This window comes from Poecilia mexicana, unplaced genomic scaffold (assembly GCF_051168715.1).
Source record: "Poecilia mexicana isolate PSO_F unplaced genomic scaffold, ASM5116871v1 scaffold_11, whole genome shotgun sequence".
Classification (NCBI taxonomy): domain Eukaryota; kingdom Metazoa; phylum Chordata; class Actinopteri; order Cyprinodontiformes; family Poeciliidae; genus Poecilia; species Poecilia mexicana.
Window position 1 is genome coordinate 19,734,332 of NW_028263380.1, and position 26,982 is coordinate 19,761,313.

At 38.9% G+C, this 26,982-nt stretch overlaps 1 protein-coding gene across 1 annotated transcript; it reads right to left on the reverse strand.

The window, feature by feature from the left end:
- Positions 1-1,385: 1,385 nt before the first annotated feature.
- skic2 (SKI2 subunit of superkiller complex) lies at positions 1,386-26,884 on the reverse strand. Its single transcript, XM_015009809.2, has 29 exons — positions 26,785-26,884; positions 26,086-26,204; positions 24,460-24,581; positions 24,206-24,323; positions 23,895-24,009; positions 22,774-22,848; positions 22,628-22,681; positions 22,367-22,530; positions 20,913-21,068; positions 20,672-20,817; positions 19,032-19,178; positions 18,868-18,952; positions 18,680-18,786; positions 18,223-18,369; positions 17,670-17,766; positions 17,375-17,587; positions 16,842-16,952; positions 15,689-15,800; positions 15,485-15,603; positions 14,732-14,863; positions 14,481-14,618; positions 9,346-9,450; positions 8,986-9,121; positions 7,911-8,037; positions 7,526-7,736; positions 4,979-5,089; positions 3,519-3,737; positions 2,994-3,134; positions 1,386-1,793 (listed from the first exon to the last, which is right to left on the reverse strand). Exons 1-29 carry the CDS (start codon positions 26,795-26,797, stop codon positions 1,593-1,595), a joined length of 3,741 nt encoding a protein of 1,246 aa, XP_014865295.2. The 5' UTR covers positions 26,798-26,884; the 3' UTR covers positions 1,386-1,592.
- Positions 26,885-26,982: the final 98 nt, after the last annotated feature.

Consider the following 26,982-nt stretch of genomic DNA (forward strand, 5'->3'; position numbering starts at 1 on the left):
GTCGCTGTATATTGAATTAATGAAACACAAAACTACCCTCGTCTTAAAGCGACAGCCCGGAATGTGGGCTGGAAGCGAGCCGGCCCAAAGCAGAAGCGATCTGGGTGGCAAAGAGCTTTAAAATAGAGAAAATAAAAAAAATATATTTTTTCTTTGGCAGAAACAGAAATCCAGATCTGCACCATTAAATATAAAAAATATCCACCGAAAAATATTAATAAAAAAATAAAATTGTAGTTTAGGTAAATTAAAATTTTAATATAAAAAACCTTTTATTACATATTTGACAAATTTGATCATTACTTATCAAAACTAATCGTTTACTATAGGCTCAAAATGTATCTAGAGAATAGTCGGTAGCTGAGTTTCCATTACAAATAAATGTTTGTCTATATTCCGATAATGTAACAAAAAGAAAACGTCAAAGTTACGGTGTGTCATTAAACAAGAAACGCAATAAAAAATCACACAAATTAAGTTTGTTCACGAGATAAGCCATTAAAAACATCCTCCTACCACTTCCTGTTGTCGTCTTCTTCATGGCTTGCTCCAGTAGCAACATCCTGTTATTGATCATGTGACTCGCGTGATGAGAAAATTGTTTCCAATGCAGTTTTGTGAAATAAATATTGATATGGCCAAAAAAAAAAAAAAAAAACTCTCATTAAAGTGATAAAACTTAATCAAAAAATGTCAAAATTAGTTTCTGTTAGGCTAATTTATTTTCAAAATGTGAAATTGCACCAATTGTATGGTCAATGGAAACGCAAGTATTGATAACCACAAAAAAGAGGTAAAGCAACAAAAGGAGGTGACTGATTGTTCATCATTCAATTGACCAGAATATAAAATTTAAATTAAAAACCCTTTTAATTGGCAATACAGAATACTCAATTTTTCTTCAAATCAGCGTTTTAATTGGCTGCAAGCAATAAAATTTAAAAGTAGCTGAAATAACTACATAATGTAATTTGTTGTAAATGCTATGCTGTGCATGGTTCGATTCATTTTGTTTTTTTACCATCAACCCGGGGACTAAATATGAAAATTAGCCCTTGTGGCTAAAGCTGCCATATTTACACGGTTGTTTTAATGCACTTATGTTGGTTAATATGTCCCATCACTGATGAAATACATTGAAATAGAATAAAAAATAAAACATGAACATTAGTTACTAGAGTTGTAGAATTAACAGGAAGTGGGGCCCAAAATCTAATTGTGCCTCCAGCCCTGTATAATCTTTCACCAGCCCTGCTGAAACAATCCTTATTAGGATTATTTTTATTTATTTTGTGATAAACATGATTAATTTATCTTCTCAGAACCTCAGTTTTCTCCCTAAATAATCTTAACACATTTTTTTTTAAAGAAATTCATGTAAGCAGTTTGGGAACAGATTTTAATTCTGTACAATAATTTACAACCCAAACTCCACGTCCTTAACCTGAAGCATTTGGTCTGTTAGTTAAAATCTCTCCCAGATTTCCATGTAAACATCAACTAGCTTCCATTTTCTTTAGGCACAAACATTCCCCTTCCTTGTGTGTCCAGTTTCTACATGATTGGCTCGTCCTTCCTTCAGGTTCGTTTTCTCAGTGGGTGTAGAGGGAGGCGGTGAAGACAATGTCCCTGCGGATGGCCAGCGAGGCTTTCTCCATCTTGCTGCCCAGGACGGAGTCTCCCACGATGCGGGCGGCCTGCCGCACCTCCTTCAGCACCTCGTCCAGGCGCTGGATGCAGCGGACCACCGTGCCCTCCTGCACGTCTGTGAGCAGCGCGATCTCAGCGAACGGCTGCAGCAGGACAAGAGATCAGTTAGTGGAGCAATTGATCAATAAATCAATGGGTAGATTAACGTAACGGAGCAAACAGGTGCGATAATATAACTAAATATGACTCAAAAATACTTTATTTATAGGCCAGCTCGAGTTAATGTGACGGTAGGGCTGAGATTCTATTTTTATTCTAATCGATTTTATTTTTGCTTGCTTCCTTTTCTATGAGTATGGCCACGCAAAGAAAAAATAAATTACAATAGTCAATATTAAAGAAATAAAGTAAAACATTTTGAAAAGTAATAAAATTATGAGAATAAAGTCATAATGTTGCAAAAATAAGATACAAAAATTATGAGAAGTAAAAGAAATTAAGTTAAAAAAAAATAGTCGTAATATTACAAGAATAATCTATAAAAATATGAGAATAAATATAAGTATAAAGTCATAATATTACAAATTTACTCTTGTAATACTTTGACTTTATTTTCATATTTTTATGACTTTATTCTCGTGACACCCTAAGGACATTTTCTTAACAAGTTGAAGTTTAAGGTGAACTGAATCCGTTTGATTCAGTTCAACTGGGGACCAAAACTGCAACACTTGTTACATTTTCAGCTGCTGTGGTTCTTTTTGAAGTTGCACTGTCATTGACAACCTGTTCCCCTCCTCGCCTGTGGTGGCGCTGCATTAAGAACCACTGAAGAAAACAACACAGAAACCTCTGAAGAACAAATGAGCTCAACTTCCTTCTTCATGAAATGTAAGCAACGATGGAGAAGCGTCAGATTTTTGTACGACTTTTCTTTTGTCTTTTGCAAAAGACCACGAGCCATTTTATCCTGTAACGCTAGATTATGGTGTTTGTTTGTATTTACCCAGAATGCCCTGCTTTTGGAGTGGCCTCTGGTCTGCTTGGTATTCACAAATCCGTTTGAATTACGTCAGAGTTCAATTCAACAGCTTAGACGAAGGTTTTTAGGCGTACAGGAGTTTGTTTTTTCAGAATTTGATTGCACATTTACACCTCCATAAACAAATCAAACTTCCTAAACGTGGCCGGAGTGATCGCTCCTTCAATTACTAGAAAACCCCAAGAGATGCATCAGGATTTACTGGTTTCAAATGAACAACTCTTACAACAGTCGGACGCTGCAGTTTGCATGAAATGTGGTGTAAAAGGTGAGAACTGGGTCACAACGTGGACATCCTCACCATGCCTCTGGCCCAGCAGTACACCACCTCAGTCAAGCCGAACTTGAACTGGCCCACAAACTCCTCGGCCGTCTGTGCGATCCCACACTCCCGCTGCAGCTGCCCGATCCGCTGGGCCACCGACAGCACGCGGTCGATGCTCTGAAAGGAGAGAAACGGGACAAAGTGGATAAAACCTGTCAGACTCTACAAGCTGCTGCTGGGTGTCAACAGGAGGATCGTTTCCCAGGAAATCTGATTTTTTTCTTCCATAGAGCGACTCTGGTCATCACTAATTTAAGCTCCAGTAAAGCTCTTTCATGTCGAGGCTGCTCCCGACACTCTGATGCAGAAAGTGATTTAATACGTGACCCGGTGTGAGTCAGGAGACGAGGCCTCTCTGTCCTTTCTGCAGGATGTTATGCATCAGGTCAACACAGCCTTACACAAAATGAGTCACTGCGGCGTCTCTGCAACGCATCGCTTCATTAACTACTACTTTCCGTGATGCGCAGGGAGCAGAGCCCGTCTCCTCCTCCTCCTCACCTCCTTCAGAGTGCTGGTGATGTGCGGCTCGGTCTGCGTGTTCTGGGTGAAGACCAGGCAGGACAGCAGGGCGGCGCTCTCTTCGGGCGCCAGCGGGCTCAGGACGTTCTCGAACAGCAGCTCGGTCAGCAGCAGCTCATGGCTGCTGATCTGACAGGCCACTCGGCCTTTCAGCTGCACCGCGCCGCTGCTGTCGATGTACTGCAGCGACTGAAGGACCTGAGGGCCACAGAGCAGGAAGGTGAACAAACCTGGTCAGGATCAAGACTGACGAACGACTGCAGGACTGAACCGGCTTCCTTAAAATCCTTGAACAGGTTAGGATAGCTCTAGTAGGCCTGTCAAGATAACAAATTCTGCTAGATGATAAATTGTTACGTCTCACTGTTGTGCTACACCTGGTTCATCACAACATAGCCTGACACCAATGCTAAGGCTAGTTAGCATAGCCACAGATGACAGCTTTCCTGTAATGGTAAGTTGCTTTTCCACCATTAGTACATTAAGTAGCATGTACACGAGGATGATTGACAGCGCTAGAACCCTCCTCCTGGCTCTGATTGGTTGTTTTTGACCAGGAGCAGTGCATATTTGAAAACCACAATAGTAGCAATGGGAGGAAGTTGAGGAGATCGATGTTTTGACAGATTATCCATCTCAAACCATGTGGTCACAACATGGTCACACTTTTAATAAATATGGATTAAACATATTTGTGTAAAAGTTACATACTGCAGCTTTAAATCCAAACAGTTAGCTGCTGGCCACGACCTCTGCCCCCCAACTCAACGTTTACACTCACAGGTGAAAATGGCTGCAAACAGATGCACAGTTATACAACCGCACATCTTTGAAAAGTATTAGTAGAGCCTCCTGCACAACCAACAAGAATGTGGCAAGTGGTTTCTGGATGGGAAGTCAAAAACAAAACACCTATGTTTTCCAGAAGCCATTGTATAGCGCATAAAGCGGTAAAACCAGCTGAACAAATGTGCTGGAGCTCTGCTTGGGTAGCTAGGTAACAGGGTTGGGTTGCTAAGTAATGCCAAATGTGACTTAACAATTGGTAGTTTCTGAAACAGAAATGCATTAACTTATTGTTAAAAACAGCCAAGTGTTTTTTTAAAATGCTTGAGTTGTTTTTAGAAGGACTTGAAACCCAAACAGAAACATAAAAAAGTGAATTTTGCAAAATAGACACCCTTTTTAAAGCCACATGTTAGAGGAAAGGAAGCTATGGAAGTATATTTGGTCGAAAGTAGCTATGCCTTGTAACGGTGTAGTTCAAGTCAGAGAGAAAAATCCTGTAAGAGTTTTGTAAATGTAGTTTTTTCTTTCTTTCAATCAGCTCTTCAAAGTTTTAAGTACAAGTATACAAACTTCAGTCTTCAACACAGTTGCATTTCACAATTTGATCGACTGTTAAAGACCAAACAGAAACTCTGTGGAAAGATCCAAACCTTGATCCTCTGGTGGTATTCAGGCAGCAGCATCAGGGACTGGTCCGATACCAGGAACAGAAGCCGGTCCAGCTCCTCCTGAAGGCTCATCCTCTCCTTAATACGAGCAAACTGGAACAAAAACAGAGAAACAAACGAGATGAACCGTAGAACAGAAACATGTTTAATGGTAAAAAAAAAATGTTTCCTCTTTCTGTTTTAGGTTATCACGATTTGGGACGTAGCAAAAGATGAGATGATAACGTTCTAAGTTATTTAATTTGAATTTAAACTGATGCTACTTATTAGAGAAAAATGAGGCCGAAATGAAAAATCTGAATCTAAATGCACTCCTGTTCCTACAAGACGAGTAAAAATAAGAGTAAAAATATGCACCAATAATTGATCAGTAGGTGTGAAACACTGATTGCTATCATTTGTTTCACCTGTTTTATATTCTAATGTTATCTTGATATTAATATTAGTAAAAACAAAAACAAGATCTGTGAAGGCTTGTACACTGCAAAAACTATCTTACCAAGTATTGTTGGTTTAGTTTCTAGTGGAAATATCTTAATACTCTTAAAATGCGACCAAAATGACTTAAGCGCAACTTTTTAGCAAGATACACTAGCTTGGTTTACGTCAATAATTCATTAATATTGACTTTAAAAAGTGTTAGTTCCAATGGCGGATTATTTCACTTATAACGAGATATTTTTCTCATGTTAAAAGTGAAATAATCTGCCAGTGAAAGTTGTACTTTTTTATCAATATTAATGATTTTTTTTTTTAGTTCTTGCTAAAAAGTTACTTGTAAGTCAGTTTTGTCTTATTTCAGATGTAGAGATATTAACACCAGAAAAATAATACTTGGTAAGATTTTGTGTTTTTGCAGTGTGGCTCCTGTGTAAGATAATCTTCTTTTCATTGCAGAAAATTAGATCACAACTTGCCGAGTCCATTAGCTCTGGAAACTGAGTTTCTTTTATAAACAACTTTTCCATTTAGGGTTAAACTGCGGTTTACTTTCATTCCTCATGACTGCACAAACATCTCTCATTATTCATGCACACTGCATTAATAAGCAGTTAAAACCCAGAATATTGACTGAAGACATGAGGACAGATAAGAGGAGGGTGTGATACGGGGAGTTAGAGCTTTTTATTATGCAGAGTAATGAGAGAGGTGGCTCAAAAGACACACTGTGCGTGTGAGACGGCGTTCAGCCGCGGCTGTAGGTTTAATTATAGAAACGGGTCACATTCCTACATCTTATCTCCTCACTGAAGCTGCTTGTTTTGAGAGCTTAGAAGCAGATGTTTAAAGCTAGAGTTTGATATTATTATGAAGCTAGAGGAGAAACTGATGGAGAGATGAAAGGAAAACTGGAGCAGGGATAAAAATGAAACAAACAGGGCGTGCTATAAAACAAGGGTCTTATGTAGAGCTGTGGTGTTAATTAGCTCTTTAAATATTCTGTTCTCATTAATACCGCTTTGTCCTGTATTTGTTGTGCCTCTCAGAAATATAAAGAAGAGAAAGAAGGTGATTGTTAAACCAGGGATGCAAGCAAGCCTGTTGGAATAAGCGATTAATCAATTAAGCACAAGGAAAATTAAAATGAGCTCAATTTCCTTTCAGATGATTAATATTTTCTGAAGGGCAATTTTCTTTACAGGCAATCCATTTTATTTATGGTTTTGGTTTTAAGTGGTTTTTATTTCTGTCATGTTTTATTTTGGATGTTTAAAATATCTTAAAATATAAATCAACTAAAAATAAGATTTTCTGAAAAACCTGACATTTCTCTTGCAACAATAAATTCTAAATTTTTCATAATATGCTGGATGAAAAAAATAAAATATAAAAATTATTTTGAATCAGTTGTATTAAATACTGACTGAGTAAACAGAAAATTGTGGTTTTCTCACACTATTAAAGTTAAACATAAGGATGTCCATCGTCGCCCTCTGCTGGATTGTGGCCAAACTACAACACTAAACGCCGACTTCAATAAACGACCGGAACTAATTTGGATCCAATAAACCATTAAGCAACAATTAATCGTAAGTCTATTAATTGTTTGGATTATTAGTTTGTAAACATTGCGGACTTGACTGCAGAAAGAGCCGGGCGGCCTTAAACGCTCGCTGGTTGCCATGGTTACCTGCTTTGATCTTGCTGTTTTAACGTTAGCTAGCATGTTGTCAGCGTACTACAACTGGTTAGCACAGCGTGATAAAATAAGTTATGTTACTAAATTGACATTAGTGAATGAGATGCGTCTAAATGACGCATTAAATGCAGGCGAGTCGATAAATGACGAGAGAAAACGGCCGAAACGTCGGACATTAACATGCTAGCAATGTTAAAGCAACTAGATCACGGTAAGATCATCAGCTCTCAATGAGTCTCCGCCAGTTGTAAATTATTATTGTAAATAGTTTAAATTGAATAATATTCTTGCCTGCGTTCTGAAGGCGACATGCACAGTAGAGCGGCTGCCGACGCAATGTGACGTCGACTGGTAATCCCTCCACATTAATCACGTCCAGAAAAACACACCTGCTCTGCGAAGGTGGGCGAGTGGACGCAGTTGAAGTCCAGCAGGCTGTCCTGCAGCACGCGGAGCCTCATGGAGCTCTCCACCACGTCCACGCTCTTCAGCTGGAGGTCGTTCACCGGGTCCAGGGTGGCCACGCCGCCCGGGTTCGCCTCGGCCAGGCGCAGCAGCTCCTGCGTCGCCATGGAGATGGCCTGGCCGGGAGGGTCGGCCCTAAGTCACCAAGGAGCGTAAATGATTGCCGTTATCACTAAAGTACCACAAAATATTGCGACACAATTCTAAGTCCATGCCACTCGCCCCTATTGGAAATGTAAAAATGGCCTCAGAAACAGGTTTGGGTCCCAATCCCTTCTTTAAAACATGAAAGATGGATGCTGACGGCACCTGAACCGCGGCTGTTGCCTCTTGTTGTAGTTATCGATTATTCTGTCAGGAATCACTTTGAGGGTTTTCACTGTGATGGCGGAGATGTCCTGAAGTTTTAACTTCTGCACCGTGTGGCTGCATGGACCTGACAAAAGCAGCAAGACAACGTCAGAAAAACATTATTCTACATCTGAAAGGCCTGCTTGTTTACATATAAAAAGAAAGCAGTTGTCACGTGTGCATAACTGCCTCCCTGCTGGAGGGCAAGCAGCTGCTAGCAGACGATGACTAGCATTGGTTTTAGCTGTTAAGTTATGGATATAACGTGTTAGATCTTTAATATACGCCTGACATTTAAAATAAAAAGGGACTAATTGTCAACACTATGACAACTAGATAAGGCCAGGAAAAGGATTTAATTAGGAAAATAAATAGCGAGGAAGAGGGTAATAGCTCAGTTAAGCTAGCTTGACTTTGACAACCTTAACATAGATGTGGTGTGGAATTCAGTGTTTCAGTTCAGTTAAAAATGTTTATAAAAAGGTATATAGAGCAGGTGTTTAAATTAGCTAATCAACCACGGCAGTGTTAGGTTAACCCTAACCCTACCCTACAGCGATCAATTAATAATCACAAAACAAACATCAAGCATATAATACTGTAACCGACTGAATGTTCTGTTCTTGGTGGGAAATGTTTGAGTGTTTTTTGGTGTTGAACTCTGAAGCATAAAGTGGCGTCGTTACCAGTTGCTATGACAACGAGTCTTTGTGTAGCGTAGCAGACAGAGAGCGAGAAAAATGAAGAATATGAGGAGTTTTGAGTTGTTCTTTAATGTTTTTTCTCTGTTATTTTTCCATTTCCTGTGGCGCACTGCACTGAATTAATAATACCTACGTCTCCAGGTTTCATTAAGTTCATAAAATGTTTCTACCACGGCAGCACAGCTATGGATGGGATGTAAAAGAATCATCTTTTTGCCCTCCAGCGTTGAGCACAGGCGCAAAATCTCTGTAAGCAATAACATGCAAGGGGTCCCTAGAAAGAGGTGTAATAAAATATTACTTAGATGTTATGGCTTGTGCAGCTCTACCTTCAGGTATGAACAGAGCTGTGTTGTACAGGTGCTGGAAAGACGTGCTGTCCTCAGCTTTTCCAGCCACTTCCTCGTTCCCCTTTTCACAAATGATGAGCGCCGTGAAGGTGCGATTCACATAGTCGCTGGACACCTGTAAAACAAACAAGACGGAGTTATTAATAGAACAAAGAAATTTCACTCACGGGTCGTCTTGCTGCTAATAGCGGCTCACCAAGGTGGGTTTTTTTTACTGCTCACAGATCAAAAAGTACACTTGAATACATAATGATCAAAAGCTTAAGAAATTAGGTTGGATGTTTACAACTGTGAGAAAAAGGGAGAACGTAGTCCCCGAGTCCAGGGTGTGTTTTCTACCTGTAGAATAACTCCCAGCGCGTTAAGATGCTGCTTGTTGTTGACGATGACAACTCGACCGACAGACAGCGCTTTGAGTCCATTCACAGACTCCATGATGGCTTTCTGAAAACAAGACAGCAGGTAAATATGAAGCCAAAGTTACCTTCTTATGATCAATGAAGGTGTAACAGAAAACCTAAATGAGGGATGTTCCTAATTTACCTAAAAGTAACACAAGTGATTAAAATGCTTAATGAAAAGTTTCCTGTCATGTATTTTAAAACAGAAAATAACTATTAAGAGAGTCAAAGATTTAATTGCTCATGAGAGACTGAGAATATTCTCTGCAAATTTAAAACAAAACTAACTGCCTTGAGCTGGTGAACCCAACAGGGTTTTAGACGTTTCCGCTTGAAAATATAAAACAAAATGAATGATTATCAGCTCCACAGTTATCAGATCTAAATGCAAATGTTTGGTACTTGCGCAAAGGTAAGATATATATATAGAAATATATATAGAAAGCTTCATAGAAAGTTACACTAATGAAGCTGTTAACAAGACCGATATATCAGTGGAAAAACAAAGTAAATTTTAGTTGATTACATTCCCCCACCCAAAAAGTGTCAGACTTTAAGAAATTAAGTTAAGATATATATATATATATCACACATATCACACAGTAACGGTCATTTGCGTGTCCTATGTTTTCTCAAATGGGGAAAAAAAAAGTAATTTGGCGCCTTATATTGACTTTTACCAACATTTAGCTGCTTCCCTTTGGAAGCAGAGTAACAGATGTCAATTTAAATACTGATTTTATTTTTCCAAAGGGGTTTCCAAATATTTGGACAAGGTGAATTTATTTATGTTTTTAGAAATAAAGGAAAAATAATGAAAGGCAAGAATTTCAGTGACTTATTAACATTTAAAACTATTAAAAAAAATAATTAAAAGGCAACAACAAATGGTCAGATAGTTGAATTGTTTAAAGGCATTCAGGAGGCAAAGCAGGCCCCAGTTATGTAGAGAGAAATATCATCCATCCAATCATGTCAACAGATTTAATAATGTAGCCAAATTCAGTTTAGAATGCAACAAATTCTTTAAGGGGTTGCCCTGGGCAACCACACTGAATCGCCATGGCAACGTTTACTTTCCGGGTATAAAACTCCCTCCATGCTCTCACATTTTCTAGGACTGCTGTTCTCTAAACCAGGACGCCGCTCTGTGTTTTTATTTGAGTTTCGGTGAGTCCGTTGGACAAAAATCTAAATTTAAATAAATTTCACAAACATTTCTGAGGAAAATTCAGATGTTAGATTTCTGTTGCCTGATGTTACTGAGAAAAATTAAGACAGTGAGGGAACTGCAGCTTTCAGGACACTTTTAAAAGCCACACAAGCATCTATTATATATATATACACATACATATATATTTACATCAATACTTTTATTGTCACTTATTTGTTTATTATTATCATATGAGCCTTGCAACAAAATTTCTTTCAATTTGTATATTTTTAAACATACAATTGAATGACAAACTCTGTCTATGTCTAAGCAATGATTATAAAGAAGAGCCCTGATGGAAGGTTATGACATCACACACAGACTGATGATGTCACCCTCTGATGCTGCAGCTTTCGTCTATGAGTCATCAGAATTCTCTCCAGTTGGATTTTGGCCCTGAAGCTGTCCGACCTACATTTTGTTTAGCTCTGACTTTTTTGGATTTACCCGCGAGAAAAATCTCAAAATGTATAAAGCTGAGAAGGAGAAAGCAGCAGCTCCTGTGTTTGATGCTGAAAAAGTCCGCAGGAAGAACAGGAGGGCGTTCCAGAAGCTCTTGAAAATCAACACAGAACTCGAGAACGCCAAGGACCGCAGAAGCCGTTATCAAAATCGGAAAAGACTGGAGAAAGATGAGAAGGAGTTTTTCAAGGAATGCGAAAGACGGCTCTTTAAGCTGAATCTGGAATCTGACATCTGGATTGATGAGAGAGAAAAAGTGGACACCCTATGCAAAAGGAGAGATCTGCTTTTTGACGTGATGAAAAGCATGAACGAACAACTGCTTGAGGCACCTGTGATGAAATCTTTGAAAATGGCGGCGCAGCAACAGCAGGAACGGCTGACATTTCTTAACAGAGAGTTAAGAAAAAATGTTGCTGTCTTGTCACGACAACTGGTACATCAAACTAAGCTATTTGATGAGTTCACAGAGAAGGAAAGGGAAAGCAAGGAGATGATGGCCTTTCAAGACAACTACTTTAGAGAGATCAGGCAGAAATTAAAAATGTACGACTTGGTCACTGTGAAGCAGAAAGTAGCGGCGGAACAGGAAGAAGTGAAGGTAGAAGTCGAAAAGAACGAGAAACTAGTGGAAATGATCAAAATGTTGAGACATCAAGCGACCAATGTGCCCATGTTGAAATACCAGTTTCTGTGCGCAGTAGATGAGAAACGAAGACTCACAGCCCTCAACACAGAGTTAGAAACGGTGGTTCTGGTCTTAACAGACAGACTTTCAGATCAAACTTCCTGGGAGGTTATTTACACAGACATGGAGAAGAAGATCAGAGATCTGGAGCAGGTTGAGAATGATCACCTGAAGAAGATTGATGAGTTGAAGGCAAAAGTAAAACTTGGAACCAAACGAAAGCTTTCCACGTTTAAATTGGAGACGAAGAAAGACAGGAAGATGAAGAAACGCCTGAATTATTTCAAGAATAAAATCAATAATCTCCTGAAGGAATATAAGGCTTTCCAACCAGAAATTGAGAAATTTCTGGGGGACCTTAAACCTTACAAGCCAGTGAGACCAGAAATTTCTTCAACAGAGAATTTGAATGCAATCAGGAAACCAGAAAAATTTTCAGATGATTCTTCAATCGACGCAGATTATGAGCACAACATGACTGACGAGTCGACAGATTCCAACCTGAAATATCCACAAGCCCTAGGAAGACTGACACCTGATTCAAGACTATTTGCAAATAATTCAGACGATGAGTCAACAGACTCCTCCAGAAGAAGATACAGTCTGTGCCCCACAGCTGAGGAGATGTCGACAGAGGATTCAACAGACTGCCACGAAGAAGAAAGCGACAATCAATTGAAGGGGAGTTCTAGGTCAAAAGTCAGATGTTCAAAAGCTAGGGCAGAGACTGAAGACTCAGACAATGACAGCAAATATAAAGCAAAAGCAAATTCTCGACGGACGAAAGACAGAGTAAAAGGCAGGGACCACACAAAGGAGGGATGGTGGAAATACTTTTACTGAAGGGAGAAGAGGAAGAGAGTGGAACGGATGGAAGGATGGACTTTTTAACTTAGGTTCTCTACGGGTGGTCCGGTTTGACATTACTATACAAAAACATCCATGATGTATAAATCGGTCCATCATTGATGGGCGGACAGAGGGATGGACAAAGGGATGGAGAGAGGGATGGACAGAGGGATGGAGAGAGGGATGGACAGAGGGATGGATATATTTTCTAACTTTGGTTCTCTCCGGGAGCTCCGGTTTAAAAATACCATACAAAAACCTCTCTCTCTCTCTCTCTCTCTATGTAGATGTGCTTCTATATAGATATATCTATATGTCTATTATACATATAGCCATATGTTTATTTTATATATATATATCAATTATTTTTATATATTATTTTTATATATGTATAAAAATGTATAGCCATATGTATATTTTACATAGATATATATGTGTGTGTATGTATACTATATATGTATTATATAGTATACATACACATGAATACATTTTTTAAATATATGCATAAAAAATATATAGCCATATGTTTATTTTACATAAACATATATATATTGATATAAAATGTAAATATATGTGTATATTATATATGTAGCATATATATAGAAATAAATCATATATATATATATATATATATATATATATTATTTATTTATTTATTTTTCCCCTTCTCACCCTCCGCGGGTGGTCTCTCTCTCTCTCTCTCTTTCATCCTCTGAGCTCGGGTCCTCTACCAGAGGCCTGGGAGCTTGAGGGTTCTGCGCAGTATCTTAGCTGTGCCTAGAACTGCACATTTCTGGACTGAGATGTCTGATGTTGTTCCTGGGATCTGTTTGAGTCACTGCTCCAGTTTGGGGGTGACTGCCCCGAGGGCTGATGTTGTGGTCACTTGGTATTGCTACATCCACCACAACGGCTTTCCTCTGTTCTTTATCCATATATATTTATATATATATATATATATATATATATATATATATATATATATATATATATATATATACACATATACATATACACACACACACACACACATAATGGCGAACCAACCGGACATTGTGGTGGTGGATAAAGAACAGAGGAAAGCCGTTGTGGTGGATGTAGCAATACCAAGTGACCACAACATCAGGAAAAAGGAGCATGAGAAACTGGAGAAATACCAGGGCCTCAGAGAGGAACTGGAGAAGGCCTGGAAGGTGAAGACCACAGTGGTGCCTGTGGTCATCGGGGCCCTCGGGGCAGTCACCCCCAAACTGGAGCAGTGGCTCAAACAGATCCCAGGAACAACATCAGACATCTCAGTCCAGAAATGTCCAGTTCTAGGCACAGCCAAGATACTGGAGGAACCCTCAAGCTCCCAGGCCTCTGGTAGAGGACCCGAGCTCAGAGGATGAAAGAGAGAGAGAGAGAGACCACCCGCGGAGGGTGAGAAGGGAATTTATATATATATATATATATATATATAATATATAATATAATAATATTATTTGTATGTATTTATTATATAATGAGTGTCCATCTGAAATCATGGTATGAGTTTATGGGCTGGAGGATCATAAGTTGTTTTTACTTCTTCCTTCACCTTTTCAAGCATGTTAAGATCACTGTGGTGCTTTAAGTAGTACTGGCTCTAGCACTTAACAAGAAGAGTATCTTTTCTGAATGAGAAATAATCATTGTATGATTGTCAACATCCGATATCTGAGTGAACTTTAATTTAGAAAGTCAAAATGTAAATGAATCCAATGGTAGTGCAGAGTATTGTTGTCGTTTTTCAGTCACAACAACACAACTGGACTGTTTCTGAAACTTTATGCCGTAAATGCAGTTTATGTGTATTTATTAATCAACTGACTGGGGTTACCTGCAGGGCTTCTCTGGTGTTTTGCATCTCTGTTGCTGTGTGATAATAAGGTAAGATATCAGAGAGCTGGCCCTCTGTTTCCAGAGGAGGAAGAGACGCCAACATCTGCTTCAGATGGCCGATCCTCTTCTCGTGTGCCTGCAACAGCAGGAAGAAGAAAAGCAGATTTATTCGTCAGCTTTCAGACTGACTTCTATCCTCCTCTTACTGCTTCTCTGTTTGCTGCTGAGTGTTTTTTCTGCAGACATCACCTGAGTGTCTCTGTGGCTTTCAGAGAAGCTCCTCCTCATCATGTCGGTCACTCGGAGCGCTTCGACCCGCAGCAGGTTTAGGATCATGGTGTAGGTCAGTCTGAACTGGGACTGGAGGATGGTGGGCTTTCCCTAAACCGAACAGAGACAGAAATCAGGCCAGACTGTTTCTGACACTGTCAGCAGAAAGCTCAACTCCAGGTTATATTTATTTATTAATCAATTTCTATTTATTTCTATTTTTCTATTTATATACATTTATTGCCCGACAAAGCAAGGAAGGATTGAAAACTTTGGTTGAAACGATTAATGGTGGTGAACTGAAATAATCGATAACTAATTTAGTAATCGATTAGTCAATAACTGGAGTATATGGATTCCAAAAAGGTCATTTGTTATGAAAATGACCTTTTCAAAGCAAATGGTCATTTCACCCCCAACATACTGAGAGCAGTAATTAAGCCAAAACTATACAAAATATATATACAAGTTGCATTTAAGATAAAAACAACTTTATACATATTTTCTACCCAAACCTCTTCAAGTTCACTAAATGAATGCTATGCTTCTGCATGTTGGACAATAAAATGTTTATTTTCTTATTTTAAAAAAAACAAAACAAAACAAAAAAACATTTTTCTGCATCTTTTAGTGTGTTTTTCTGGTGGTTGTATATATAATAAAGGTTTAGGCCCATTATGAGTGGAGAATGATCTTCACAGTCGGGAGGTTTGTGAACATGGAGGGACTCACCATCATCATGGCGTGCAGATCTGCCATATCATGAACGCCCGATTTGCACAAAATGATGACTGTTCCTGTGGCGTCCAGGCCTCTCCTTCCTGCTCTGCCCGCCATCTGGATGTATTCGCCTTGAAGTGCGGATCAAAATGCAGACGATTGGATCAAAATGGTACTATCTGTCCAATGACGGATAAAGCCAGGAGCGCTTCAAACCTGGCAGCAGGTTCCTGAAGCCGGTGCCGTCGTGTTTCCTGATGCTGTCGAACACCACGGTCCTGGCAGGCATGTTCACTCCCATCGCAAATGTCTCCGTGGCGAACAGCACCTGGGGACAGAAGCGAGCGGGAAGAAATTACAGCAAACAAACAACTTATTAAATGTCCCATTATGTTTCCTTGAACAGGTTAGGATAGATCTATGGGCGATACCAAACATGTGCATTACAGTTTTTGCACAAGAATCATCATTTTAGCTCAAGAGCCTCAATATAAATCCAAATAAACTTTTATTGTTCATGTCCCTAACTCAACATTAACACTCGCACATGAAAATGGATGCAAACGGGTGTGCAATTATACGACTCTACATCTTTGAAAAGCATAAGTAGATCCTCCTGCACAATCAACAAGAATGAAGCAAGTAGTTTCTGGATGATAGGTCAACAGAGTGCAGGGTTTCTTCCAGTATATTATAAGCCTGGCAGGTCACCAGGCTTTACTTACACCCCCACCAGGCTTAGCATTGTTTACTGACTTTACGTTGTTTATTTTTTTGACTTTTTTAAAACTTTATAGATGGGATTTAGGTATTTTTAATAATGTCTTCCAATAACACACAATTACCGAGTAATACTTAAACATTTTCTGTCAACATTAAAACATTTTAAACTCAAAAACATGGTAGGCCGCTGGACGACTCCCCTATCACGCCCCTACCACTGGGCTTACCAGGTTTTCTGAGAGAAAACCTCCTTTTGGTAAGGCAAGGTAAGGTTTGATAAAGCTTCATAAGATAATCCTTTACTAGTCCCACAAGTGGGAGATTTCAGCAGCATAAAGCGCATATAGCGGTAAAACCAGCTGATTAATGTGTTGGAACTTAGCTTGGGTTGCTAGGTAACAGGTTGCTCCATTGGGGTTGCTAGGCAACGGCGCACTGTGACTTAACAATCAGGAGGTATTTAAAACAGCACATTTTCAAGACACCAAAAAACATGAACTTATTGCCAAAAAACGGCTTTGTGTTTGTTTAGGCATTTGAGCTTTTAGAGGCATCTGAGACTCAGATCCAAGTGTAAAAACCTTAAAATTTTGAATTCTGCATCATCTAAAAACAAACTTTAATCTGAAAACAAACAGCAACTGACCTTTACGAGACCTCGGGAGAAAAGCATCTCGATGACCTCCTTCAGGATCGGGAGGATCCCGCTGTGATGGACGGCGATGCCTCTCTTCAGAAGGTCCCGCATGAGCAAGATCTGCACAAGCAAGTCCGTTTATCACAACGTAATCTGCTACAGTGCACAGGAACAGTTAGTCAACAAGACAAGACAGGTTTTCTGTAGGTTTTAGGTCTGAGGACAGAGAAGAAGGTTGATTTTACATGTTTTCCAGACACATGAAAAACAGGAAACTAACTAGTTACTTTTAAGTTGGTTTTGTCTTAATTCAAGTGCACTTGGTAAGATTATGTGTTTTTGCAGTGAATAATATTCTAAATATGTGAATAATTTCACTTTTGGTTTTCAGAAACTGAAAGCCATAATCATCAGAAATGAACTAAATCAATTTGAACTCGTCCCTCTGTGAATTTAAATAACTTTTCTACAATCTTCTGGATAACTGGGTTACACCTCAGTACAGATCAACTTTCGTTGTTTAAATAGTTGCAGCCGTTCACCTGCGGCAGCTGCCGGTCTCCTCCTCGCAGCCGACTGAGGCTCTTCTGGAAGAAGGAGTGGATCTCCGCCTTCTCGATGGAGGTGGTGAGGTCCATGGAGTCCAGCGAGCGGGCGTTCTCGTCGCACCGCGTCCGAGAGAAGGTGAAGGCCACCACGGGGGTCTGCTGCCGCTGGGACAGGAAGTGTAGCAGCGTGAGCCACACCGCTCGGTCCTGGAGGGAAACAAAAAGGACGAGATGTGAACACAAAAACTGTGATGGTGGGTGGAACCAAGAGGCAACGCAGGACGATTACCTGGCTGGCTGAGGTGTGCTGAGGCGTGCTCTTTGTGCCGAATGACTGGGCGTGTTTGCTGGTCCGCTCCTTCTTTGTATCGACAGCGGTGTAGTAGCTGAACAGGCAGATTTTTATTTTTATTTACCGAGACCGCTGCCTGGAAACCGCCGGTATTTTTATTGATTTGGAAAAATTCCACGTTTAGACATGACCTGTAGTTGTCATGCCAGGCCACTAGATGGCACTGTGAGTTTAGCATGTCAATCAAACATGCCTCACTAGCTTCCACTTCATTGTGAGCCTAAACTCACGTACAACAGAGGAAATAACGGAAAATAATTTAAGTCATAAAATTACCAGAGTAAAGTCAATATCACAAGAAGTTACACAAGAATAAAACGGAATTAAAACGAGAATAGAGTCTTAGTATTATGAGAATAAAGTTGTAAAATTACTAAAATAAATTAAGTTATGCTAAACTGAACAGATGAAGTAGCACAGTGCTATCCACAATTGTTTTTGTGGACGCCGGTCACTGGTGTCGTGTAAACGAGCGGCTGGAGAGACGTACCCTTTGGTGAGGAAGTTTCCTGCAGCGTCCACCAGCAGGAACATCTCCTTCTGGGTCTTGGTGCTGTTTCCAGTGTACAGGTAATGCTCCAGTGGTACGGGCCGCTTCATGGTGCTGATCACGTAAATGTGCCTCTTCTTAATACGACTGGGGACCAAAGCGCTCGGGTTAGGAGTTTCAGAACAGATTTACAGCCTCCAGCTTCCAGTTTAGCTTTGAGAAGTTACTAGGGCTGGAATTAATAATCAGATTAATCTGATTAATCCGATAGGATAATCAGCTACTAAGATAATCATTAGATGCAGCAAAACGTTTTGAGTTTGTTTGTAACCTCCTCAACGAGTCAACAATGTACGCTTGAATAATTTTAGTAAGGCGGCCACTCAGAGGGTTCAACAATCGGTCAGCCTATTAGACCTAATAATTGATTACTAAAATAATCGTTTGACGCAGTTACCCGATCCACTCGCTGAACTCCAAAGCATTGGGCACCGTGGCGCTGAGCAGGATGATGCTGACGTGATCAGGAAGCATGATCAGCACTTCCTCCCAAACCACCCCTCTCTGAGGAACACAAACAGAAGAAAACCTGCTATTCTCTCAGAGGAAGCAGAGGAAATAAAGCCTCCAAGGAGATTTCCTGACCTCAGCATCGTTAATATAGTGGACCTCGTCGAAGATCACCCACTCCAGGTCTCTGATGACCTCTGAGCCGTTGTACAGCATCGACCTCAAAGAAAGCAGCAAGACAAGTCGATGTAGACGTTTTATTCATCATAATAAAAGCAAAATACTCAACATGAAGATACCTGAGGATCTCTGTGGTCATGATGAGACAGGAAGACTCTGGACTGAGCTGGACGTCTCCGGTCAGGAGTCCAACGTCCCCAAAAGTGTTTTTAAAGTCTCTGAATTTCTGATTGGACAGAGCTTTGATGGGAGACGTGTAGATGGTCCTAGAAAAACCCAGAGGTCCAAACAGGCTGAATTAGGATCACTAGTAGTACTAACTGTTCTGTAATTTTTTTTTATTTAGATTTTTTTTGGCTCTAGTGGCCTTTATTTGATAGTTAATTGACAGGAAAGTGAATAATGAGAGCAGGGGGAAGACATGCAGCAAAGGTCGGGAATCGAACCTGCGACAGCTGGGTTGTGCTTAACCCCTGCGCCACCACAGCACACCCCTGTATTTTATGTTTTTGTCTTTGTAAAGGCATTTGTTGTGTGTTAAGTGTTTTTATGTATTCTGTTTCACACTTTGGTCCTAATTTAAAATGCTTTATAAGTAAAGCTGGATTGGAAAAGGAGTTAAAATGTTTTTTATCAAATACTCATGAACAATATATTTTATCAATATTGTGTTTCATAAATAATAGGTCTGCACAATATATCATGAATACATCACAGTACCAGTGTGTAGTCCTGGAAGCACAAATGCACTGCAAAAACACAAAACCTTAAGTATTTTTGGTCTAGTTTCTAGTGCAAAAATGAGTTCTTATAAAATCAATATTATGGGATTATTCACTTTTAAAAAGATTCTATTTTCTGCACAGTTACCTAGTGTACTAAGATACTTGCACTAGCATCTAAACAAAAATAGTTGGTATAATTTTCTGTATTTGCCTAGAAAGAAAGAAAGAAAGAAAGAAAGAAAGAAAGAAAGAACGAGAGAAAGAGAGAAAGAAAGAAACAAAGAAGGAGAGAAAGGGAGAAAACAGACATATATCGCAACATTTACGAACATTACCTCCACTGAAAGATTTTCTTATATCATGCAGCCTAGGAAATAAATAATGCACCAACTATGACAGGATTATTGATGATAAAGATAAATTCAGAACATTAAAACCTTTATTCATATTTTGATTGTTCTGTTTCAGCGCCATCTAGTGGTGGAGTCAGAAAAGCTTAGTTGAAACCAGATGTTGGTTTCATTTTCCTTAGAATATTCCTGAAGTCAACAGTGACTTCAGAGCTATGACTCATGAGAGAAGAGGGTTTTTAACGAAGTATGATAAATGCCCACTAAAAAGATTTAAATTACAGAAAACGAGGGATAATTAAAAATCCGATAAACTTGCTGCAGAAATTATCCATTTAATCTGCAATTCAGTCACATAAACTCCCAACATATTTTTATTTCATTTTTCCACTCCTTTGTTTAAAACTAATTTGTTTTTATTTAATCAATTCATGTACACATTCATTATAAAATTATAAACGGTCATATACCTATCTACTTTTTATAGGTAAATGTTTGAGGAGTAAAATGAACATTGTTCTTTTATTCTATGAACTACTGACAACATGTCTCTGAAATTACAAGCAAAAATGTAGTATTTATTTACAGAAAATGAGAAACGGTCAAATCCGAGCCGTTATATCTCATATGTTCCTCCTTCCGCTTTAGGCAGGCAGTAATGAAGCTGCACCAACAGTTTCTCACCTTGTCATGTGTTTCTGGGACAGAGCGATGGCGTACTCAGCCACCACCGTTTTGCCGGCTGACGTGTGAGCGGCTACAAACACGGAGTCGTGGGCCTCCAGCCTCAGCACAGCCTGCTTCTGGAAAGTGTCCAACTCAAAGGGCCACTGAAACGGAGGAAGGCAGAGAGTCAGGCACCGGCGGACGCTCCATCACAGCCAGACAGAGATAACTCAGAAATGAATCATATGCGAGTCGCCACCTTGAACGCCGGGTTTGGGATGCGTTTGTAGAAATCCTCGCAGGGTGACAAAATGTCCACAGGGATGGCCCATTTCTTTTTCTCCTCTGGGTTCTCTTTTGGCTTTGACTTGTCTGTTTTTCCGGCCTCTGTTTGGGAACAGGAAGACTCTGCATCCTGAAGATGGACAAAAAAAAATTATTTATTAAAAGCTTCTGTTTTAAAGTGATTAATTACAGCAAGAATAAGTCCAGTTATGTCATTTTCATTTACCAATTTGATGTGATGCATTAAACATTAGTGAGATTAAAACATTGACGCGGTTATTGTTCTGAGGAGAAAATGACTTAATTCCAGTTTATTTATGTTCTAAAGAGTTAATTATGCTGCATTTTCTGTCTAATTATATAAAAAATATTTTTTTGGTCTAAAAAAATATTTTGTCAGTCCTTAAAAATTTTCACTTGAAGTGTGTTGGATTCCTACTGCAGGAGAATGTGTGTATGAATGACTGTAGAGTTTTGGAGTCCTCTGACTTGAAAGAACTATTGATCCTACTTCAGCTAATCATTAATCATTGAAGACACCATGATGGACGCTGGAAGTGAAGGACGCTAGTATTGAACAGAGCGACTGAAATAGTTTTCCCAAGTTGTTTTTGTCAGTTTATTCAAAACAACTTGTCAGTTTGACTCGAACAAATTGGCTTGTTCGAGTCAAGCCAATTTGTCTGTGAACGTAACACACCTGGTTGGATTATAGACAGCGGTATTTACAAAAGTTGGAAATAGCTAGCTTAGAAACCGACCCGTACCTCCCTCCTCCTGACATGTTGATTAAATTATCAACTTTTCCTGAATTCACACCACAGGATTAATGTCACCATGTCATAAACAGCGTTTCCCCTTAAACCGGAGCAGCATTAAAAACGTACAAAAGACGAGATGCTAACCAGTCTATTCCATAAATGTTCGAAAATTGTGGTTTTCTCACATTGTTGAATTCTGACATTTTTATAAAATATACGGTAACAAACCCGCAATCTCTTAAGTTGCTGAATTTTTAAATAAAACATGACATTTCAAGACAGAACCGCATAAAGTGTATTTTGTTTAACACACCGGACTTCGTTTGGACCGTTTCTTTTCCCCATTCTGGTACGGTCGCCATCTTTAAATCTGTACCTACTGCTTGGTTTATGAATGAACAGAGGCGCCCTCTTCTGGATGGCGGCCAAACTACAACACTAAAAGAAGGTCTAAGGACTTTGTTACTTAATTTATTGGAACTAATTTTAATATAATAAACAATTAATCGGCAATTAATCGTAAGTGAATTAATTTTCTATACTCCTAGCAGCGTTAATAGTAGAAGGAGAAGTACAATTAAATAGCAGATCTTGATGTCCAGGTCCTCCAGGCTAGTTTTAGTAGTAGTAACAATAGCAGTAGTAGTGGTGGTATTAAAAGAAACACCTTTATTCCCAGGTCTTCCAGGCTGTTAGTCCTGGGAAGTTTGACGGCCTCTTCTCCTGCTTTGCCATCCTCCTTCTCCTCTGCTTCAGCCAGAAGATCAGGAATGTCCTCCAGTGTGGACAGCAGAGACATGAGGTTCACCTCTGGTTTTGCTATTTTGGCATCTTCACAGAGCAAATACAAAAAGCAGGAACCAGTGAATAAATTATCTCAAAGTTTTAAGAGCAAATTTATATACTTTTTAAATGTCTTGAATCAAACCTTTGTCAGAGAAATCCATGCCAGCTTTGAGTCCAGGAGGGATTTTCAGTAAATCTGAGGTAAACAATAACATGAAATAACATTTCCTTTGTGGTGGTGATTTACAAACTTATACTCTCAAAACTGAAAAAAAAAAAAAAAAAAACCTTTCTCAAAGTCTATTTCCTCCTCCTGCTCAGATCTCGTCTTAATTTGGTCCAGAGTGAGTTCCTCCATTCCTCCTGTGAAAAATCAACAATTAAAGATTGATCAGCTGCTTTAAGCAAAACTCTACTAAAATAATTTATTTTCTTAATATTGTGCTTCAAAGGATCCAGACCTTCTGGTAAATGTTTCAAGTGGCTTCAACCAGCAGTTCTGCAAGCTCTATTTTAAGGTTAACATTTTTCTTTTACCTTATTTAGACTTTACCAAAATATGTTTTACTTTAAAACCTATTGTAAGATTGGTTGATAAAGTTATCCCAAATTATATAGCAAAAATATTTACAGTTTTTTAACTTTCTGTACAAAAGTCTTGTTTGTTCAATTTAATTCAGTTCAGTGAAATAATAGTTTATTTAACCAAAATGGAAATTACATATTGCTGTAACTCATATCATAAAGGGTCTTTATAGATGATGATGCTGTGGAAAGGAAAGATTTCCAGTAGTAAGCAATAAGCAATTAATCAACCAATTAATCACATAATAAATTTAAATTATCTTGATGCTTTTCACTGTGATTATAATTTTTCAAGGGAAGTTTTGCCCAAAGAGATTTTATTATAAATTTCATTTATGGTTTCGGTTGTGTGTGTTTTTTTTATTTCACATTTTATTTATGTTCGGTTATTGAGTTTTATTTTCATATTTAAAATGTCATCGAGTTCTAGTGTTAAGTGTTCTTTACAAAATTTTAACTATGTTAATCTTTGAGAGGACAAACTTACATTATTATGCATTTATCAATGTATTACTTTAAAATGGCCTCAAAACAACAATACTATCATTTATCGCAAAAATTTCTGGGACAGTTTATCACAATAGGGGTCAGTCTTGCAACAAATCTGAAAAAGCCTTTGACTGAAGGTTGTTGCTATATGACAGTATCATAGCTGTCATGACATGCTGAAAGAAATATTAGAAATATTTTACCACCAGATTGCAAGAAACTCTGCTCGGATCAGAGCATAAAGGAATTAGAGACGAGTTTAAAACCTCTGGACGATCCTGCCCACAAATCACAGCAGGAAGGAAGTTCTGGATCAATATATCAATATCTCTCACCGGGAAGGAAGGGGTAGTTAGTGTTGCTTCCCCGAAGGCTTTCAGAAGGAGGCCCAGGCTGACGCTGCAGTGACAGCGAGTTTTTGGCCGACAGGCCAGTGTTTTCAAGCAAAACCTAAAAAACAAGGCAAAAAAAATACAGATATTGGTTTATTTAGTGAGACGGAGTTTGTTTAAACAACTCCGTCTCACGGTGTAGCAAAACTGTTTTACAGTTCTGTTGCACAACAGAACTGTAAAACAGAACTTTTTTACACAACAGTTCTGCAGAGATTGAGTGGTTTATTGGTTTAAAGAAGAGAAAGCGTCACCTCTGTGAAGTCCAGCAGCATCCCTGTGGTTGGATCTCTGACGACCGAGAGCCCAGAGTGAAGCGGAGGCGGGGCGCAGCTGAGCAAAGAGTCGACATTAACCTTCCTTTCAGTCACCCTGGGGAGAAAAACACAGAAAATATCACATCTTCCTCCAGATATCATTATCATCTCTTATTAGTGAAATGATAAGTCTTGTGTGTTCATAATGGGCTTTCAATAATGACATCAAGATAATAAACATTGTGGTATACTTGAGAAACTTCTGGAAGGCAAAGTCTGTGTCATGGATGGGCAGCCAGGCCGGGTCCAATAGAAACCGTTTCTCCACTTCTCTCTCCAGGCCCAGGCTGGTGGGTGGGAGTCCATGGGGAAGCTGTGGAGGAAGGGATAAGATCAGAAATATTATGGTTTTCCCCCCATTTATTAATCAATAAGATTTGGACTGGACTATAAGGCCGAAAAACATTTCACAATATTAGTGTTTCATATTGGTTTACATTGATTATTTTTTTTTATTTTTTTGCTTTAAATATCTAAAATACTGTCAAACTGGTGGCATAACCTTTCCTGTTTTATCCACAGTTTTGTCTTCATGCCGTTGTTTTTAATTTTTTAGCAGTTAAGAAAATTAAAAAGTGGCAGAACTTTAAACTGTAGCTGCACAAGTTACTCAGTAGGTTGTTGCTAGGTAACCACAGAATGAGTTGCTAGGTAACCAAAGAGCGAGTGAGTCAGTTGATTCCACCAAACTGTGAGGTTGAGAAGCTAAAGCTAAAGCTTCTCAACCTCCTCACAGAAAGCTTTGCGGTTCCAGATCGGAGTTCGGTGAACTTATGAAATATTCTGTTCTGATATATTAACTATTAATATCTATCATGATAGTATATGTTATTGATTTATTGTCCAGTCTTAGATTAAATTAATCTGGAGGAGAGATGAGTGATATCAGACAAAAATAGCAAAATACAACATTTATTCAAAGACAATAGGAGCAAAATAATGCAGTCAAAGTTAAAATGATAACTTCTGCCGTGCTGTGAAATTTCTTAAGATTTAGCTTTTTTACAACACTTAAAATATTTCACTGTATTATATAGTTAGAGTAAAGAAATTTCCTTTATTAAGGGAAAAACATTATCCAAACCAACCTGACCTTGTGTGAAACTGTAATTTCCCCATAAACATAACATGCAGTTTGGCGACAGCAACTTCAGTCAAGCGTTTTCGATAACTGATAGTAGGAATTTTACAATTTTATGGAAAAATTTTAATCCTGACTTGTTTTAATTCAGCTATACTGGAGGGTTTACGGGCACAAACAGCCTGGTTTAGGGCCTGCCATCACATCTCAATCAGGTTCAAGTCTTTGGCTAATCCAAAACTTTCTTCCTGGTCATGTACTCTATTATTGTCCTGCAGCAGCATAATACAAGTTCACTCAAACTCAAAGTCACAAACTGATAGCTGGAATTTCTCCTCCAATTTTTTTTCTGAAGAGAAATGGAATTGATTTTGATAACTTGTTTAGGTCCTGGAGCAGCAACACTAACACATACTTAACAGTCAGGTTTTTTTTACTTGAAATGCTGGTAATTCTACATCAGATAAAACAAATATCCAGCTTAACAGTGGTCCGCAGCAGGCAGGAGAAATGCTTGATCTTCTTTCACAGGTAATATAAAATAGTCATATTATACTATATATGTTTTCCCCCCAGTACAAATCTCTCTTCTGAAATAGGCAGGGTGGAATTTTGTTGTTATGGGCGATTTGGTAAAGATTTCAATTAAAAGACGAGGAACATCAGAAAACAGTTGAGTTAGATGTGTCAAGCTTTGATTTTATTATTTTAAACAGTAAACCTGCCCTGTACTGACCGTGCTCTGGGGAGGTAAAGGCTGGTCAGGCAGCGGGTGTGTGATGAGCTCAAACCTTCCTGAGCGCCCCATCTCCAGCAGGGACAGCGGCAGGTCCATGGGGCCGACAGGGGGCACATCTGCACTCAGAAAATAAATGGATCTTTGGATATGTAAAAAAATAAATAAATAAAATAAAACTATACAATCCCCCGGTGGTTAATCTCATTCTGACTTTTTCTCCTATTCCTGAGATTAACGTCAGATTTTTTTTTCTGAATGTTGAGATTAAAGTCACAATTCTGACGGGGGAAATAGTCTGAGATTACACTAAAAATTCAGACTTTTTCTTTTATTTTCTTTTTTTTCCCCAAAATTATGGGATTAACGTTATTTATTTTTTTCCTCCAGTGGCTCTAATTTTCTACCGTGCACACAAACCACACTACAGAAACCATCAAAGCTTTATTCACACATGTAAACCGCAGGTAGTTAGAAAATTCGATCTATTAGACTTTAACAGATGAAGTGCAGCAAGAAAACAGATCCTGCCACAGACATTAGATCAGTAAAGTTAACTGTATGATCTGGTGTTGATTGAAGTAATAGTTTAACTGAAACCTTCACTAGCTCCGCATGCAAGAAAGCAAACTGTAAAACATTTAAGTTATTTAGGAATATTTAAAGGATATGCTTATCTTCCGCTAAAGCACAACGTACGTATTCTGTCCATGGTCTTTCATCAACAGACTGAAACTTGCCACCATGAAGCTCTGTCCTGTCCTGCGCTGCTGTCGCTGCGGAAGTTGCCCGGAACTCCAAAGCGGAAGTAGCTAGCACTTGAAGCTAACGCAAAAAAATAATAAATAACAAAAATAAAAATGTGCAAAAAAATACATATAAGAATATATTTCATGA